This window comes from Bombus vancouverensis, chromosome 9 (assembly GCF_051014615.1).
Source record: "Bombus vancouverensis nearcticus chromosome 9, iyBomVanc1_principal, whole genome shotgun sequence".
Taxonomy (NCBI): domain Eukaryota; kingdom Metazoa; phylum Arthropoda; class Insecta; order Hymenoptera; family Apidae; genus Bombus; species Bombus vancouverensis.
Genome location: NC_134919.1, coordinates 12,797,090 through 12,818,306, shown reverse-complemented (window position 1 = coordinate 12,818,306; position 21,217 = coordinate 12,797,090). Strand labels below are relative to the sequence as shown.

Sequence of the window (21,217 nt, the reverse complement as noted above, 5' to 3'; positions counted from 1 at the left end):
GAAAATTGTGGCAGTAAAATATCAGGCAAGAAATTGCTTTCATCAGGGAAGGAATAGAGTGGTGAATTGGGCTCATAGGGCACTACACAATCCTGTTTGCAATATGATCAACGATAGCGCACAGATTATACCAGTAACGTACAAGCTTTTAGATGGATTCAGTTATTCTGGTTCGGCTTATCAAAAGCATACTTCAACGCGAAAATGATTGTAACGTCTGTTTGTTTAATCTTACTTGATGACGTAGGCAAAACCGACGTTATAACCTCCATTGTTATGTATTTCTATCAAATCCATTATCATTTTTTCGATGACATTAATGCAAAAATAAGCTTACTTACGTTAGTGTTATGTTATTTCGTTTCTGCAACCACTTCATCACGATATTGGAACAGAAACTATCTGGGTAATCGTAATTGTGTCACGTTTTGTACACACGGCGATTTGATCATAACTTGAGCGGACGCGATAGGTTAAGTCGGTTTGTTGTGAAAGTACCAAAATTCATACTCGCGAAATTGAGACACGAACCAAATTTCTCAAGTCGATATCAATGTCATCTGCTATATCGACGTGTCCGCGGACTTCCGCCCATGTCGCGAGCGGTGTGGGCAGCGTATGCGCGGGGCATGCGCAGCTTCGTGCGAGCAACATCGCCTGACGCCAGTCTGTCCGAGGATCAAGTAACGGAAAGATCGGCTCCTCTGGTCCAGCGGAGTTCGCGTCCGCGTCTCGCGTCCTTTTCCTTCTAATGCATGATCCTCGCGATCTATCTGTGGATTGGATCGCGTTACGCGGCCACCACGTGACGAAGGAATCACCACATGACTCCAGGAAGTGTGAAGTGCGTGAAGAGAGTGTTCTCGGTCCAGTGTCGTCGCGTGTGTCATTCCGAGGCAAATTCCGGCCGAATCGAAGGGACTGCGTGCATTCGTACGATTTACATTATCTATCGTTGCTCGTTAAAAACAAGGGACGCGATCTGTTACCACTAAATAAATGCCTCTGAACTGGTCCAGTACGACGTAAGAGGGACGTGAACCAGGTGATCGCAGGGGTGAACAGTGCATGTAGACGCAAGTTGTCTGAACGAGGCAGTTTGTTGGTTAGGACGCAATGGAACGACACGTCGTTTGACAGTGATTCGGTGTGAAATTTTCGTCAACCGTTAGTGATCGATCGAAGTTCGTGTCTTTGGATGGTGGTTCACTGAAGCTGCTCGGATTATGAAATGTCCATATTAGATAGTGATCTTCTAGAACAATAACGTTTTATTCTGTACCAAGTTATAGCCAAATGCTTTTTGCACAATTCCGTGAAAGACAAATATATACGAGAAACAGAGAGGGGATGTCCGCGTAAAAGCGGAAGAAGAAAATTTGAGAAGCTGCAGTCCGTCCAAAGGAAAGGAAAGAGAAAGAGAATAGAGAAGAGCAGTAAAACGGTGGACGTAATTCGACGGCATCCGGTGCCTTGCTTCCTCTATTCGCTCTGGCGAGCTAGGTCATAAGAATGAAGCGAACCGGTAAACATCGGAGCCGTGGCTTTCTCTTGGGCATCATTAGGGCGAGCGCTTTTTATTTGTACCGCCATATCAAGCATGCTATCAAGAACGAGATCGTCTTTTTGTAACACTCACGATATTTTTAAAATGATCTGGGCCATTGCTCTGAAACGACGAACTACCCTTCTCGAAGTTTAATCCAGTTGTGTTGTCGTGTCGACGCAATTAGGACACCATTTTCGAGATACCATCGAAAAAATCGTGTCAGGCATAATAGACGAAAAAAAAGTGTGCTGCGCGAACTCGCCGTATTTACCTTTCATAACGCTGACTCGGGGATGTCTTTGGTCGTGTGTTGACTGCTCATGAAAGGTCGTCAGCAGGTTTTCCCAGAAGGATAGACAAACAACGTTGAACGTGAAAAGAGACTCGGTTTGAATTGACAAACTCGTTCATCTTCCAGTGATAATAACATCTAATGGTAACTCTGAAAGCCTAAGAATGAGGTGAATGTACTTCGAGGAGCAATTAAACGTCGTAAAGAATAAACGAACCCTTTGGGTTGTACGTTTCGAACATTGTGGAATTCGTTTCGACGCCGATCGCCTACTGATGCATCCTGGACGCGCACCTGGTCCTCGTGGCGACGAGGTGGGCACGATCGCGCGCGTTCCAGCCTCCGGGGGCGGGTAGAAGTTCTAGGGGGAAATGAAATCGTTGGTCGAGCTCGAGTGATCGCGAAAGGGAGCAGGCGTGGAGACGGGGTTTCAAGGGCGCGAACGAAGATGACGTCGTCGATCCTGGCGCTGCTCGGCCTAATCCTGGCGACCGCCAGCGCCGAGCTCAGCTCGAGGATCGTCAGGACAAAGTATGGGGAACTATCGGGCGTTATCGTGACCCTCGATCGGCACCTCGAGGGCGTCGAGGTGTACCGTGGCGTTCCGTACGCGTCGCCGCCGATCGGCTCGTTGCGTTTTATGCCCCCTGTCAGCAGTGCGCTTTGGCACGGCGTTAAGGTGGCCGATAAATTCGGGCCTGTTTGCCCGCAACGGCTGCCCGAGCTTACCGACAAAATGCCGAAGGGTAGAGTCGAGTACTTGAGAAGGCTGCTGCCCTACCTAAAGAACCAGAGCGAGGATTGCCTGTACCTAAACATTTACGCACCGGTTCAAGGTAAGATACACAAGTCTTTCAAGTCACTTTGAATATCGGTACGAGATCTGTTATTAATACTTTTGTGGCCGTTCGTGTACTCTATATTTATAATTTGCTTATAATTCAGGTAAAGTTAATTGAATTTGTTTGTTATTACATTTACTTCCTGCGGTACTATTGTACATTAAGTCGCATAATACGAAAGAATGTATTTTGAGCATACCTTAGCTCGTATATTAGTTAAGGCAGTTGTAGCATAAATTAATTTTCTTACACTTTCTTTGAGATATTGAAGATACGTCATTTAGTATATTATCTATATGTGATTCAATTTTTGGAGAGTCTATCATTATCGAAGTAGATATATTCATCTTCAAAGTTGGGATTTTTAACACGTAATTCCTATAGTAAGCCGCTGCGAAAATGACTTTTTGATGAATTACAGAAAAAATTACAATCTTGTGAAAAAACTAGCATGTTGTGTGAAACATAACCCTCTTTTAGCCGTTTTCAAATAAAAGTAACGTGAAGTATATTGTAAATATTATAATATGAAGTTACCGTTATGTCCATTTCTGAATTGTTCATTATAAAGTATAGTATAAAATATATACAACCAACAAATCTTTTCCTAAAAGAATATGACTTTTGAGTCTCGGCATGCTCTACTTTCAAGATATATTGTCGCGCTACAGATATCTTAAGCACAGCCAAATATGTAGCGCGATGAAAGAGTTAGCTTGTATCAAAGATATTTCTTTGAAGAAAATATTTTGCTTGGTTTATCATCCTTCGGATCTGCTACTATCCAAAATTTCGCGATTTTCTCGTCAATCTAATCGAGACATCTTTCATTGGTTCACGATGGATCGAAGTATCCTTCCTTCGAGTATCCATGTCCGCTTCCGGTTAGGGTTTACAGATTTCTTTGTGCCGCGCAGGTGTATGCCTTTACCACTTCATCGAGACACGCACGGAACTCCGAATAAAATGAATGGAAATAGAATGAATGTATGATTCATATATTTACCTTCCGCAGAAATTCATTTGAGAACAGTTCCCTAGCTCCTTTTTTACGAGTGATTTCGGACGGTCGCTCGAGCATCCAACGGTATAATTTTCTACCAGAATAATTCGCTTTGAACATTTTGTTCGCAATATTTGAAATTCTGGTTGTGTCTGTAGATCGTTATTATGGAAAAATCGGGGACTAGTCTAGGCATGTTCAGATTTGCGCGTCCTTTTTCTCCCATTTTTCGCGTTTTCATTTCTAACGGCACGGCTCTTTGTGCTCGACGACTGCGACGGGACCTTTTCGAACGGCAGAAATATGCGCCGATTCTTCAACGGCCTTTCATCGATGCCCTGTCGTTGTCAAAGGATTTTCATGCGTCTAGGTGAGTGACATGGATTAATTTCGATACAGAAAAGACAGGATAGGATAAAAAGAGAAACACGAAAAGCGGGAAAAGTTTCTTTGCCTTCGCGAGGATATTAGTGTTCGATTAGGAAATGAATATGCGTTTTTTTGATGCACGTAAACGAATATCATTGCGATGTACTATTATATCAGAGATAATCAATCAGTCACTTCTACCTTTAACTTTTTCATTTGGTTCTACGATGCTTATTCGGGGAAAAATGTAACCGGAAATAAATCTCGAAGCGACAGAGACAAAGAATAAATTAATACTGGAATAGAGTTGAGTCTCCGACATTTCTGATAAACTTTTTAAGCTTCTAGGAGTTTGAACTTTTACCAGTTAATCGATAAATGAAACGGTAAAAGTAACAGGTTACGCGTCAATCAAATGTCTGAAATTTCATTTATAACCTCTGGAATATTGAAATATCGTGTCAACTTTTCGATTATTCGCATTTAAAAGTATTTCATTAAAATAACGCAACGATATGTTATTAGAAAAGGATCAGTCGAATAATCCGCGAGCAAATCTTCTGTTTCTAATTCAGCTCCCGTGGTGTTCATGGGGAAAAAGTTATCAACGAGAGCTGGCCGCGTACGTTCCAGGGGTTCTGCTTCAACTCGGTTGAATATAATAGTAGTATTTCAGAATAATAACCCTGCAGCGAGCCATTGTCTGGCCAGTGCAAACAAAGAATCCATGAAAACGACCATTAATTTGCCGATTTGAATGGGAAGTGTTATTTTACAGCCGGGTGTTCGCTTCTCATAAATCGTTTTGCAACCGTGGAATTCACCTGATCACCCTACCCCCCCCCTCCATCATTGCAATTCATCCCCTTATCTTGCTCGTGCTCGAAACCCTCATGCCACTGATTTTTTGTATTTCACCAATAACTCGATTGTTAATACACCGAATTGTTACAGAATTATTACGTGTACAGTTATCAGTTTTCATCTCAATACGTAACTAACACAATTTTCCATATCTTCAAAATTCAATAACGCAAGTTTCTTTTCAATTTTCGGCACAGCTCGTGTCCTCTGTCAATTTCAGTTTATTTCATAGCTTTTATACGAAGTTCTTAATTAAAAGCAACCTAGAACAAACTACGTATATCGACTATTATAAAATCCAGTAGGTACGGTCAGTTTTATTCCCAGCATCCATCTATTCTTCGCCTCGGTACCTTCTGTAAATCGCTAGCTAAGCGTCTCCGAACTCGTTGAAAAACAAATGTAGGAGTGCATTTGCATCTCCGTTGAAATGGTGGACCGACAATCTCGCCGGTTAGTCGATTCACGAGGGCGCGCGCGCGCCAATGCGCAAACGCTGGCCCGTCGAGGTTGCGCCATGCCGAAACTATTCTGTTCAATTCCGCTCCTACCCGCTTATTTTTACCGTTCACGATACTTACACGTAATCCTCGGTACGATACGTGTTTGCAGATCGCTTCAACTGGCCGAAAACGCGCTGGTCCGGTGTGTATCTATGTATATATACACACGTGGAAGCCAACACGTTCCGGGCATTTGTTTCGTAGGATTCGCCAGGCGGTTTCTATCTTCCACGGCGTTTCTCCCAGCTTCGCTTATCGCTTACCGGCTACTGGAGTGAAAAACGACGCGAACCTTTCACAGCGAAGTGCCTTTGCCATCCTGACGTTGGATTCCTTACCAGGGAAACAGCGCCGTTTACTTTTCACTATGAACAACACTGGCCACCGGAAATTTCAGGGATCCGTTGGCTCTTTTTCTTTGATTCCAAGAAGCCTCAGAGATTCGGTAATCAATATAGTCGGCGAGGCAGAATGCAATTTTCCAACGAGAGATACGTAATTGCGTGTGAAATTGTTGGAAGAGCTTTTGAATAGGGCGTCTGAGTATACACGGTCCTATACTACTTAAAAATGTACGGCCACATTTATACGTTATCAGAGCTATAATTTTTATTTGTATAATTTCGTTCACTAGTTCAGAGTTTGCGTACAACGCTTCGTTATCTCCTATAACACGTTTTAAAAAATTTAATGCAATTTCTAACTATTATTCAATAGAAATACTTAAAGTTTTCCTTCGATATGACTCAATCTTGCGACAACAGATAATCGCGACAAGGTTAATTCCGTTGTTAATTAAAATCTCTTCTTGTGACGAAAGGCTGCTCGATCAATTTTTAATCTTATGTAAATTGGTTCTGTTATGAAAACAGAAAGGGATATAGGGTTGACTAACCTAATGTCCGTCATGTTCACGGCAGGGGGAGGGGAAAGGCAACAGGATGTTGCGCGATAGTCCAGATAGTACGATTAATATACAAGCAGAATTAATTAGCATGGCACGCGAGATACAAGACAAGGGAGAAAGAGAGAGGGCACGTAAAGCGGAGGGAACGATGGAGAATCGTTGAGTTTTTCTTTGGAAGGCGGCTTTAATGCAAGCCCCTTTAATCCGCCTCGACGTTGCGGCGCGCAACACATCCAAAGGGGAAGGTTGCGCTCGCGTATTCACGTAATTTCTTGATCGAGGAAGAGAAATTGTATTTAAATGGACCATGCAAATCTGTGGCAAGTCCGTGGCGTTGCCGCATTACGTACACCGTAGAATCTTGTTATGCTAATTCACAGCAACGTTTCGCGTTTCCTTCTGGCGTTCGCCGGGGAAACGATTGCTCGATTCTTGCTAAGGATTCTACAGCTGTTCAATCGATTCTTTGGTCATGTATAATAAAGAATTGTATAAATCCTTCGAAATACAGAATACTTTGGTGTATTGGAATTTAAATATAGGAAAGATTCTTTAAGTTAGTAAGAAAGATTTAATTGAATACTGTGTAATCGAGTATATAATTTTTGGCATCGTCAAGTAGACTGGTCGATCATAATTCATACGATATCCTTTGGTTAGAAAGAACTACGAGTCTCGGTAATCGAATGATAAAATTGGTCGGCATGCGGATTTTATAGATGCAATCATCGAGGTGCATGACGGCTGATGAGTGTAAAGATGAAGGCGTGGTCAACCTCGTAAACGATCTTACACGCCACAACTAATTATGAAATTTAATTAAAGCGCTGACTCTTGTACGCGTGCGGCTTTTGAAGGTACACGAACCAACGCTACTATTTAGCAGAGCACTAATTCAGCCTTCATTTATCTGCCAGTGTAGGAAATTAGAGGAACAAAGAGAGAAACGACACTAACAGAGGCAGACGACGTCTTACCACTTTGCGCTCTAACCGCGTAGCGTCGTTGAGCTTTGCATTTTTTGGCACGTTACACGCCGGTTGCACGCCACGCGTTGTGCTGACCTAAGAAAAATAGGTCCACTTCAGCCTGCATCGCGTAAATGCTTGGCAGGTTGGAAAGGTTAGGATCTAGGGAGCGTGTGGTTGCCTTTATGAAAAAATATTTCTAGAATGTAATTTCAACGTAAACTGCATTATCCAAAAAGCAGTAATTGAGGTCTTACTCTTTGATTCCTTAGGAATTGTAAGCACGAAGCTTGTCTTTCTATATATTTTGATATGCCGTGTGTAGTATATTGTGGTATTTATGGTAGGCAATGGAACGATTTATGGCATCTGTTTTACGACTAAAAAGCTTTGCGAAAATATTATCTGTCATATCCTTTTCTTCTTGCTCACCCTGAAGATGTGATAGCACGTTTCCGGTGTTCGTCTCGCGGTCAGAAATAGAGAGGAAACGTAACGGTATTTTAGGGATCACGATCGGATGGAATTCAGGGAATAACATCGAAGCAAGAGAGGCAAAGAAAACATGTGCCTCCGCGAGTCGAAGTTGTGGTGGGACTTTTCAATTTCGACGGGGAGAACTCGTTCCAAAGGAATAACGTTGCTCCTTTTGACGTTGCTGGGCAAAGTGTTGGGGCTAGGCGGGAATCCTGTTGCGCGTCGCTATATATCGGATCATCCGGATAATAGATTTGCCGAGGGTAAACTTCGCGGAATTTTTGTCTCCTGTTTTCGCCAATGTGGCTGGAAAATTTAAAGAAAGCAGCCAACCGTAGTGCTTCTTATCAGGGTGCCGGAATTTCGGCAATGAAAATTAATATTTCAGTTGAAGTTTGTACGTTACTACGATTGAAAAGGGAGAAATATTGTATAAGTTAAGGCTAACATTTTAAAAAGATCAGGATGAGTTATGAGTATTTTCATCATGAATGAATTTATCTTACAAAACTTGCTCGATAACGTCTAAATAAATAAAACAGAGATTAATGCGACGAAGCGATACAATATTAAAATGCCGAGCGCTGTAAATAGAATTGGATCGATGCTGGTCAGACACAGTTAACGAATGTGCATGGTACGCGGAGAAAACTTCACTTGCAAAATATGAAACGTCCTAAAGTTTCGTTATATTCGCGGAATAATTTCTCATATTTCCCCTGTCGAGTACAAATACGAAAGAAAAATAGTAGGAAAATGTAGAAGATAAACTTTTCTTATGTTAGCAGATTTTAACGTGAGATTAACATATATTTTTGCATTTTAATCATGAATATCAAACGCTTTTAACTCGGTTTCAAATGACAAACACAAGAGAACTCTTGATGGATGATCGATGACCAGTCTTCTAGATTATGAAATACTGGAGAACATTCACCGTTCATCGCAGTATCATAAATTTCATTCGACCTGTGCAGCATTTTTTGGAAGCTCACGTGCTTCCTCGTACGCAGATCAAAAGGATACCGGAAAAGCATCAAACCCGATAACGATGTCCGCAATTCGAACAATACAGTGGCAACCGTAAATCGATCGCGTCGAAGGAATAGCCGCGCGAATACGTGACCTCTGAAACAATTGAAAAACATGCATTAAACATGCCAGCATGATGATTTATGGATGCCAATGCAGCGAACGTTTCGCCCTCCGCCCACATTTCGTTTCTTGTCAGCGTTATATCTCACCTGAACGTGAAATAGCGAAAGATTCCCGTTTATACGTTCCTTGGAAGCATCATACTTTATTTAATCCTCCACGCCTGGCGATCAATAGCCTATTACACCGTCAATAATTTTGCCAATTATCAAAAAAAGAATTAAAACGTCCGATGATAGATAATTTTTCGTTCTGATATCAAAAGCAGTTCTCGTTTGTATTGTGTAACGAAACTTGAGATTGCAAGAGACGCTGTTAAAGAGGTTGGGTCGCGTTTACTGCAAAAGCCGGAATAGTTATCGAACAAGTTGCAACATTTCCCGACAATGGGCGGAAAATTCAGGAAGTTATTATCGTCTGCAGCCGAGAGTCTTCCTAGGTACGTTGCCTAATTCCTCGACCACCCATTATGATATTAACCGGTGACGTTTCGCGATAAACTCTCGCCTTGATTTCTTGTATTACTGGCATTGTGATTCAGGAATATATTTTGTTAAGCCGAGCTATAGGAATGCAAAACTACGGTAAAAAACATGATGGATAAGAAAAGACATTATGTCGGTGCAATAAATAATTTTTTGGAAACAACGAACTATACAAGAAAATGTCAATTATAGAGTTACAGGCATGTGTATCTAAGGAATAATTGAAAGGCATTGTAAATCGTGTGAATTCCAGTCGAGATGCTTCTCTTGCCGAGCAAGACTCTCCATGGGCCAATCATCCAACGAGGCTTGATGGAGCTGTCAGCTGCAGAATTGGAGGTGAATAGTCTGTAATGGATTTCACTAGGAGAACCGGTCGTAGCTGAAAGCGTGAAAAGAGTATCGGACAGATAAATATTTAAATTGGTCGAACACCTAACTGCGCGAACCGGCAAATGGCAGGAACAGCTAGCCTACTTTTCAAATGCGCACGATTCGTTTATTTAAGGAAGTTGTTTAAAGGGTGTGCGATGCAAAACCGAAAATCGATAGTTTCCAGAGTGCTTTTTCTATTATAATTTATTAAGGTGCAGAAATAATCTGATTATATGTATAAGATGCAGGCGAGAAGCATTCTCTTTCCAAAAGAATTCGATCGACCATTAATCACAATCAACGCAAAAAACCCGAGGAATAATGCGCCCGAAGGTTTCAACCTCGTAAATCCGCGAGAGAAAAGAGTGGACGTGTCGCTGCTAGACAAACTTCTTTAGCTAGCGATATTCGGTTTGACACGGAATTATCGACAGATTAAGGTATTCCGAGACGTCGACGTTGTTGTCTTTCCACCACCAAAGTGCTTTAGAAGTCAGCTTACACGTCAAACCTCTGAACTTATCTTTCTAAAGAATATACGGTTTCGTGGCACGAACTATTAAGCTCGATTAGCCTTTCCTCTCGCGTTCTACATTTTTTTATATATTTCAGAGAGAATCGTGTTTTACGAGGTATTGGTCTTGCTGAACTTGCGAATCCTCGGCAAAATTTTATGGATCTAATTAACCGATTACTTTTTCCTTCGTTTTTATACTTTCTGGGTTACTAGAATAAATCGGTGATATTGATATACCTTAGAAAACTTGTTCGCGATAAATGAAACGTGTATACACGTATTAAAAGAGCCAAACTATGAGAGTATACTTATCGCGTCGACAACATGAAACGGCGCGCATACTAAAGGGATTACGCGACCTACAAGAGTCTGATATTGCAGAAGGACCGGCTTACGTGAAAGTGGCGGCTTGATCATGACGAAGAAGTTGTTGTCGTTTCTGGGGCACGTTACACGAGCTAACTGGAAAATAATAAGCGCAACTTGAGCGTCGCCAGAAATTGATCGTAAGCAGCGTGGAGGTGCACGATGATTTATCACTACCGAAAGATTAACGGGTTGACGCAAGGATTGCTCACGTTACTCCACTCGAAAACTGATTTATCGATGGTTTGAGGGTGAATCACGTATTTCGATGCGTTTGCTGCGTAGCTAAAATTGGTACGAGTGTTCGATCAAAATTTTCATTTGAGCTACGTTTCTTTCTCTTTGTTCGTAATTCTCGTAAGGAAGAGAATGAAATGTGTTATCTGTTCAACTATATGTGTCACCACCATTTCTGTTTGCTTTCTTCAACCACATTTACTATATTCTACATAGAGGTTACCTCAAATAAACGACGCTCCAAAAGTCTTCTTCCTGAGAATTAATATCAGATCGAAATTTATAGCTGGCTGGCATTCTTGGCCCAAGAACTATACATTCTAAAGTTCTTGCGGAATCGTTCAGTTTCCCGTCCTCCGTTACTAATAGCAGTTAATTTCCGCGACTTAACCGCCACTAATCCAGCTTGCGAAGTTTTGGTGCTTCTTCGAGAAAGGAGCAAAATATCTATTCGTGATTTTCCACGCGTAACAATAGTTAAATATATTCTTCAACAGCATAATTGATTCAGCAAGCCACAGCAATTATTCAAGTTGAAGAACTTAAATGTCAAGCTTGCCGTATCTGTTATAATATAACCGATCGTATAATAGCCTTGAAAGTTCAGGCTTCGTCGAGCTGTCACATGTAACAACATTTTTAAATAGGATAAAGGCTAAACACGCGACCAACGATGCCAGCTTATTGATTTTATAACAGTCGATGAATGGTTATTGCTTGCGTGTAAGAGACGCGATACGTCGTCACGAGTCGTTCCGTTATCGAAATAGAAATCTTCAAATAATTGCATTCTAAATATCTCAAATTATATAAATTTGAGAAAGAAAAAGTTTAAAAAATACAACCACGATATAGAACGACCTTCTATCCTTGCATTATGTTGTGGTTGACTGATGGCGGAACGAGTGGATGAATTTGTAATAAAAAAAATATATTGAAATAAGTATAAGTATAGATGTAGTGTATGCTAATCCAGATCCTCACTCTTTCAGTGTTAGAATACAATAGGAAGAACGATAGAGAGCACGTTCATATATTTATAACAAAGGACATTACCAAAAAGTTAACCTTGGTGTGTAGCTCTAGCTGAAAGCTACAAGAAACAGCAATAGAAATATACTTATAGCTCTTTTGTTTCTAGATCTTGTAATCCAAAACAAAAATTATATTCAAGGGCACAATAATATGGGCCTCTTCTTATTTTGGATTCTTTTCACTAAATTCTATTCTCTTCGTAACAGCGGTCTCCAGGTCACGGATATACAAAAGAAAAGGTGTGGAGTTTTTCTTGAAATAATTACTTCAACACATTATAATATACACAGATATACACAGATTAAGCTACTTTGCTTTTTCAAAGCGTGTACCATTTCCCTTCGTTGACTTTAATCTCTTCGTCGTTCTTCGTTAACGAAGCGTCCTTTACAACGTATCGCAGCACGTAACAGCGCGCGCGTCGCCTTCGACGAGTTTTATGATTACACGAAGCTCATCGCGATATCTGCACGCCTCGGGCGCGCAATCTCCTTGCTAGGAGCTCTTCTTCAGAGCAACCACTCGACGATTTATTACGTCGTTCCGGCCGTTCTCTTCCTTTCCCAGCCGGTTATGCGTACCCGAAAAGGAATTCTTATCCCACTGGAAAGTTAGATTCTGGTGAATCGTTGACGCGCGCGTTTCTCTAGTCAAATTTGTTTCTATCGCTTGTTTTTCAGCCAAGGGTAATAAAATGTTTGACCTGCGACATAGTTTACTTCAAGCGTTAAAGGAACACTGCGCTCCACAAAATTTTTCTACCGTTCTTTATATTATACTTTCTCTTTTTATCTTTGAAACTTAGGGTTGCATTACTTTTGTGTCACTCTGTATGAAAAGCACTGGGGAAGGAAGAGACAAAGACCTGGAGTGCCGCTCGAGTTTGGTCACATTTTTAATCCGACCAAACTTTTTGAATTACGGCTAGGTCGCGTGGAAAGGGGTGGAAGAAGGAGGGCATAAGGCGTCGACCAGGGTAGCGTAGCGCGCGAACGGAGAAAATTTGCAGGAAAAAAGATTATATTCCTGACCGTAATGGTTCCTACTCGCTTCGAGTCTTAGGAGTTCTCTCGAGCCGGGAACAGTCATTAAAAAAGACTTTCCAGCGGGCCAGGTAGACCGGCGAATGGTCGAATGAAATCGCCGCGGGACAAGCCGGAAATGGTGGACGCTGTGAAAAAAGGTCGCGAAGGAATTCTTTGCACGGGCCTTCTTTCTCCTTCCGCCGCCTCGGCCGCTTCCCGTTCCTGTCTTTGTCCATTCTCGCCGTTTTCTATCCAGTTTTCCCCTCTGTTTCGGCCTTGATCCCCAGCGAACGCCGCAGCTGTTGGTTTATACGCAGGCTTACCGCGACCACGACGAAAATAATTGCGGCGGCGTTAAATCGCGTACCGAAACGTTTCCTCCGGGGAAGTCTTGATCTCGACTGTTGCGATTAACGCGTTTCCCGACCGTGTCGCGCTTTCTACACCAGCACGTTCGTCGGTTTTACGAGTCTTGTGGCTGTAGAGAACTCGTTGCGTGAACCAGGCACTACGAACGATACCAGGATTGTCCCTTCGTTCGGTGTGAGTCGTAAATAACGTACAATCGTGTGGAAATATTTTATATTTTCTGATGTTCAAGATTTGAGAATTTTCCTACGATATTTAATCAATTTTTTACCGCAATACGCATTGGCTTTGACATTGTCCACGGCGGTCGTCACAACTCGCTACGCTACTTTACGAAAGTGAATAAATTGCAAGCGATTTAAATTCTATATTACTATTAAGATTATCTTAAAATCGAGAATGATTTTGCGTCACTAATTGTATAGTAATGGATCGAAAACTGCACAAAATTCCGATGGAACAAGCGATCGAAGGACGAGAGAGGTTCGAATCGTTAACAAAGGGTTTAACGACGCAATAATTGGCGGTACGCGTGAGGGCATAGCGATGCTCTAAGCTGTAAGGGCTGCGGCGTGATTCAACAATAGCTCGGTTACTGCCGGCGACGATGCTCTTTCTCGTTAATCTCGTAAAACGTGCCGTGGCTTAAAAGGAAGACAATAAAATCCGCCTGCCGTACTCGTTACTCTCTCCTCTAATGAAATAACAATGACTATTATCGTCTCTTATTACTGCACCACCGTTCGTCGCCTTGGAAGGACGCTCGGTGAAGATCGATACTTCCTGTAATCGGCATGATTCACTCTGTTCTCGAATCGAACTCACGCGAAATTTCATTACGATTCTTACAACGGAAATGCCTATTTTCCTTCAGATTACATAATTTGCTGGTAAATATCGCTGTTAGCGATAAATTCTACATTCCGTTAGGTGTCGCCCAAAGCAAGTTGAAATAAACGAAAAAACTGCCGGCTGGTCAGCCACGAATTAGCTTAAACGACCACCGATTAATCTTGCATGGGCCCGTTGGGAGATGGGGAAACAAGGCGACAAGGCCGTAGTTCGTTCGCCTGCTAGCCATAGCTACTTAATGCCCGATCTCTCGGGACTAGTGTAACCCGTTGCACCGCATTCGGACTCGTCCTTTACCCACGGACTCACCGAAGGGACGTGACCACCGTCCCAAGATGCGGAATTCTTGTGAAAACTACTTTATTACCACTTACCCTGTTTATCAGCTTGTAATTTCTCTTAATTGCTAACTGAAAGTCCACCGGAAGATGATTTCTCTTTGTTACGCTTCACTAACATTCGGTCAAAGAACAATAAAAAAGTCTTGTGGAAATTGTTCATCGAATTTTCGATTTGACCGAGGAAATTGCAGAGGTTTTCCTCTCGGGGGCAATCGTGAAATAGAAAAGAAATTGCGAGATTCTTTTTCCAATTTCTTTCTTTGTTTTTATCGCTATATAGATAAAAGAAGTACCAAGAGATAAAAGAAACTAACCATGTCTCTTTGTAACAGTTTTTCTTTCTATTTCTCAATGCGTCGTTATTTATTAACATAACATCAGGGATCCATCTACGCGCTGAGTTCCAGTAATCAAGTTTACCAATTTTGTTACATTATTTAACCCAAATTGCCGAAGGAACTCCACAGGATTGCGTCGTGTGTTTAATGTTCAACGAAGCGCGCAGCGATGATCGTAGCAAGCTGGACGTATCCCAACCACGCCACTATGAGTCTCGTAAGGAAACTTGGCAAAAAGCTATTTTGCTTGCAGCGCAACGCTAAGCTGAGAGTAGCTGTAACGTTAAGTAGCTGCCGGGGCTTTCGTAACTAGCCCATGGTGACGCCATCTCATTTTCAATTGTTTTTGGTTTACCTAGCAATTTCCCTTTGGCTATTTTTGACCCTACTTTTATTATTCAATCACAAAAGATTATTTCTCGTCGGCGTAAAGATCGTTACGCGTGCGAGTAATCAAAAGTTACAAGATATCTTTCCAATGTTTCAACAAGATCCTTAAACTCGGGAAAAGTTTAAAATGAAACCTACATCGCCTGAAACTCGAGGAAAAAGAGCCATTCGATATTCTGCAGGCTTTCGTCGCAAGATGTTTTCGAAAATACGATTCGCTAAGTGTGCCAAGTACAGTCAGGTTTCATATCGGCGGAATTTTTATTCTGAATAGAAGCCACTGCCTCGTGAATGACAATAGGGAATATAATTCGTTGAGTATTTCGCATTTCATTCACGTTGAAAAATGCTTCCTCTTCTTTTCCGATTTTTCTTTGCCGCTGAACGCCTGAGGCGTCGATTCCACTTAATCCATCGATCGAGATTTCATCTCTGTACTTTGAAAGGCGATTAGAGAGTCTGAGCTTCCACTTTCGCGACGCCTCGGGCAGATCCGAAGGCTTGTCTTTGTTGTTGCTGCCGCTGTCTTAGCCATCGAGCAACATCGATTTAAATAATCGCTTTTTTTCTCGTGACCCAGCCGCGAGCAAAATCTTTGCGCAATCGAAAGTAAATTCATATTGGAATCGAGTTTTAAAACCAAGCTATCGATCATCTGAACTAATTAAACTTCTGAAAAACAAACAATTTTTCCAACCGTATTACATCGCTGTTCCATTACTCGGTACTCTAATTCCCGAAGAAGCTTTTACTTCACACATTTGTTAATATCATATCCATCTGTTACACTCAATCAATTATTCTCTTTCATTGTAGTCAATTAGTCTCATACATTATTTTACATTTATTTCAGAAATTCACAGTAGGTTGCGAAAGTTGTTCGAAAACTCTGTAGGTAATCGCAGCCTGCAGCGTTCTTTGTTAGTTCATCCCCCAACATCGAAATTCGAGCTCCGAAATCGAGCATCGCAAAATTTCCAAAGGGCAGAGCGGCCCATAAACTCCCTTCCATAACGGTGCAAATTCTACTTTAACCACCGGCGCTCTTTTTTCCTTTGGAATCTCGCTTTATCGAAATAACAATTATTCGGCGGGCTTGCGGAATTGAATAAATTTCTACAACGTATCTCTATGGATAGCACGCGCGATCCCCACGCACAATGAACAGCCGTTAATTTGCCGTAAATCGAATCCTCTATTCAGGCTGGAGTTCAGAGAAAAACAAACGCAGGAATTACAAAGTACCGGCATCGCGAATCGAGCGTGATACATTAGCGGGCAGCTGTTTTGTTTGCGGTACGTGGTCATTGTTCCGCGAATTAACGCTGTACTCGAGAGCCCTCCGCAGGGACAAGAGCCAGGCTAGCGCGTGAGCAAATGCGAAATTATTCGCGCAAAAGCGACTCGCGGCGCTGATTTTTCAATCAAGCCCGCCGGATAATTCTGGCGTGCATAAAGGATCGTTGGACGTTACGCGGACGTGCGCTCGCTCCAGGCCATTTCCACCATTGATATCCGTTAACTCCAACAACGCTCTTTATTCTTTCAATTATGCGCCCGTTCCATGTGAATTATACTAGACTACCAGTATGGTTTCCTTGGTTGTCTACCTCGAAAGCATGGCGACAATCGCCAAATATGTAAATCGATACGAATGATATTTTCTTTAATTCTTCGTGAAAATGATATAAATTCGATGGAATAAAGCGTTGTATTTCTTGCTATTTTTTCTCTTGTTGGTGGAAATAAAAGTAAAAAATTCGTTTTGCGGAGGTTCTCGTTTCCATTTGGAAGATGAAGGATGTATGGAATAATTTAACCAAGAGGCAGAAATAATTCTTACCCGGTCCAGCTTCGTTTCGCTGTGGGGCCACAGTGTCTGTTTTACAGGCGTCCCGCGAACGTTTTAAAACCCCGCTTGTGGATTTATCGCTGTCCCTTCTTGCCCTTTCATTCTTCTCGTCTCTGTGCCAGTAAGGAGAAGGATGGGCTCTGCCGTTGGCAAAAAGTTCCGACGTTAAGTGTGTCTGACGTTGCTCTCTTGTTTCCCCTTTATTGCGTATAATACTCTGCTTTCCTATATCACTCTGTTTCTGCTATTCTTCTCTGTCCACCACCTTCTGGTCGGTATACCGCTTTTCTTCGAATTATCATGGAAACTCAAATGGATATTAATATAGGAAATCGATCGATCGCTTTAACGATAATATTTTCAAAGAATAAATTGGAGTAGTTTCGTGGTGACGAAGAAATTTCGAGTCACAGAGGTAGAGACAACGGTCGAAAATCTGACCGATTGTTGCGAGCATGTTTTCAGCCCGGGAAACGATTTAGTCGCAAAGTAATTAAGATTCAACTTCAACCAATTTCGCTGTTGCGCTGACGCGCCTTGCTCCCAGCAGATTGTTTGTCAGGGTAAATTACAACCTGCGGGTTGCATCCAAAAATTACCATTGATCCTACAGTCATTTGGACATTTCTTCGATACTTTATCTCTTGTTTTTTTTTCTTTTTGTTATTACCAGCCAATCTATATCCTGTCGTATTTTTCATAGCTTCGAGGAAAACCGTTATTGATACCAATTCCGCAGAAACTTTCCAATTAAGAGTTGCATCCAGCGCTGTGAACACTTTTCAAAAGAAGTCTCGTAAGAAAAAGGGAAAAAATTATCGCTCAGGAACAGAACGTACGTACAATTATTGTATGTACACAATGGCCCAGTTTCCCATGTCTCGCGGCGCAGAATACTTCCAATACGGGCTAGCCTCTAATAGCGCAACGGTGCAATACTTAGATGGGTCGAACTGGTCTGCACATTTCCGGCCGACGACTAAGCCAAAAGCGTTACAGCAGCCAACGTTGCAGCAAGAAACGAGGTCGGAATGGAAGCGGGGGAATAGAGCATGTACGGAGACGAATGGAGGGAGAGAGAAAGACCGGTGTGTGCGACTCGTTACCTCGATTTTCAACGAGCTGCACAACCGCAGCTTGTCGTACCGACAGAATCATTTGTTCGTTCGTTCGTTCCTGTGATCTAGCGGCACTCTACCTTACGCGATATCCGCGCAATAACGCGCTAATGTAAACTCCCGGAAGACGAAAAAAACGAAAAGGTAGCCTATAGTTCACTAGGTCGATAGGGAGTTTATATATAACTGGAAAGCCAGCTATGCATGGATTCTGATGGAAGAATCTTTTCTTAAATAAGTTCCAAGTTTAAAACTTTTAAAACCAAGCTTAATAATTCGCTATCTAAATGTTTTATCGAAAATTGTAGTAGGAATGAAACGCAATCTAAAGCCAAGTAAAAGCTTCGAATAAAATGTTCAGCGTTTCAAGTAGTTAAATCCCTTCGACGATCGCCGCCGTTTACGACATTCCCCTTGGATCAACCGCTGAGGAATCTTAATTGAGCGTTCACAGCTTGTTGGAAATTGGATCTTATCGTTCGTCTCGGGTACGTATTATCCGTGGTCCGCGCCTTGCCACGATGGGCACCACGAATAAGCATTTTAACGGGCAAAGTTTCAGCTATTCATCGGCAAGTGGCTTTTGTTCGTCACCCTGGTCGAATCGATAATCTATAAACGGTCAACCAACCGGTTCGCGCCCTCGACGTTGGCCGCTTTTCGCGACATCGGCTCGCCTGCTGTCGTTTGTTGTGGTGCAGACGAGATGATCGATTATCTTCGTGCATAACTGTTCCAGTTGGCATTCAAATGGTTAGATGTTAAAGTCCGTCCGTCTAACCTTGTGTCCTGGATCCAACGTGTTATAATATCTTCGCGGCGCGTCTTCGTGATTTTCTCGTTTGTCTTTGTTTCTTTGCGGAATCTTATACTGTTTCTTAGACGAACTTAGACTGTTCTTCGAATACAATGTCTGCTGGTTTAGCTTGTAAATGGGTGAAAATAACGATTTCACTGTTATTTGTCCTATACCGTGATATCGCATACTGCTGCAAATTTTAAGAATTTAACGAGAAAAATATTTGTATCAAGGTGTATGAACAAATAATGAACAGGTAATTACAAAGATACAGAGAACACGTAAGTAGATATGGTCTGCCTATAATAAAGCGTTGGCGTACTCGTTGCAATAACTTCCAGAGCTTCGTTTAGCTTTGAATACACATGAAATGTTGCGTCGTATATCGATTCTATAGTGCAATATATATCAAGTAGCACATAGGTATAGCGACGCAGACAAAATGAAAAATTTAAGCTTATAACATACGAAGCTTCGTTGCGAACTTGGTTGAAGCTCTTCTATAAAATATCTGTTATTCCGAGCATCGCGTACTGTGAAAGTCTTATCACGTGCTGTAAATGCAGTCCTTAAACCGGCTTAAGAGCTCGTACAGACAGTCCGTTAATGTTTAATAATGGCCAGAGGTGTGACTATAATTCTAAGTAATAAAGTCGATACCACGGGCGGAAGAACGATAACGTCCGGCAATTAACTTTGCCTAACTCGATAACGTTTTCTCTAAGACAAAATTTTAACTCGTTCCCAGACTTTGAAATTGCATTTTATACTGTTCTTATTTTGTAATTGGTAATTTAGTAAACTCGATGACAAACATTTGTAATTTTTCCCAGTTCCATTAACCATAAACAGGAAGCCATGGAAAGTGAGTAAATTGCTTTTTAATAGAGTTGGACAGCGCCTTAAGTAATTATAATCGAAATTGTATAAATTGGATTTTAAACCTCGCGTTCAATGTATGTCAAAGCACGTGCTCGTTTATTAATACAGATACGTTCGAAATTCGCTGGATCGATCAGGAATGGAAACTCGAGTGTTTAATGAGTACCGATTGTTTATAACGTTGTTTATCAGCCGGCCTTGTCGACCGTATTCCAGTTTTATTCATCCCATAAATTGTATCTACTAGTTCGCGTCCGTGCTATCTGACAAGCAATTAATGTAAACGCGTGGCGTGGCTTGCCCCGGCGTCGTTAACGAGCAGGCATTCGTTTGAAATAACGCGACGACGAGCGAGCTTGCCTGATGAAACGATTTTCCATAAAAAGCAGGCTTCATCCTTGAACGAAAGTATATAAAGAAACTTGACGAAAAATAAGCAATTCAAAGCGTATTAAACGTTTCAGTCACCGAAAGGGTCTTTCTGGTTATCCTAGCAATTTCGGCGATTCATAGTTCACGCAAATAAATAAAGGACGGAATAGCTGCCGTTTATGTAAACTCGAAAATATTGATCTACAAGAGCAACATGTCCAAAAATGGACATGTCACTCAGGGCTACGTCACTAGTAGCAATATTTAAATTAAACTCTCACTGTTAGCCGGCAGAGAATGGCTTTCATAAAATAACATCGAAGGTGTGAAAAACAACGAACGTACAGCTGAAATCGGCTGCTTCATCCGCCGCTGTTTACTACATCAACGACCCATCTTTCGAAACGAACAAACAACCGTGCTCGTTGTACACGCCCGTGAATGTCGATCCTCCGGTTAATGTCCGGATCGATAGGGCGGAATCGAGGACTACGCTGGCCATCGTTAAATTTTGCACGCCAATAACGCGACCGCCCTAGAGACATGGTATTCCGATAAAAAGGCGATACATGACACTATATAACGGTACCGGACCTGGCGCGTTTTATCGCCAGCGTGAGAGGCGTCTGTATGTTCAAATCGAGCACAGGGAAATGAATTATCAATTTTTCTGTCGCTGTTGTCCATTACGATTCTTGCTTTCGTGTTTCCTTATTTCTTCATTTTTTTTAGTTCGTTAAAAAAAAAAAAAAAACAACGCCGAGAACCCATCCGTGAAGTAGAAATGACGATGACCATTGGTGGCACGATCTGGGATATTCAGAGCTTATTAAGGGACAATTAACACACACAATTGGGAGGGAAAAATAACAATAAAAGAGACAGAGTTCGTTTAGCTTTAACTAGAAGCCAATTATCTCCATTTTCGACTGCAA

At 41.8% G+C, this 21,217-nt stretch overlaps 1 protein-coding gene across 1 annotated transcript in view; it reads left to right on the top strand.

The window, feature by feature from the left end:
• The first annotated feature begins 687 nt into the window (after nt 1-687).
• Nlg3 (Neuroligin 3) overlaps nt 688-21,217 on the top strand; it is a 223,640-nt gene continuing 203,110 nt past the window's right edge. The window contains exon 1 of the mRNA XM_076621446.1: nt 688-2,677. Within this exon, the coding sequence (XP_076477561.1) occupies nt 2,290-2,677 (388 nt within the window). The 5' untranslated portion in view covers nt 688-2,289. The remainder of the gene's footprint in view (nt 2,678-21,217) is intronic.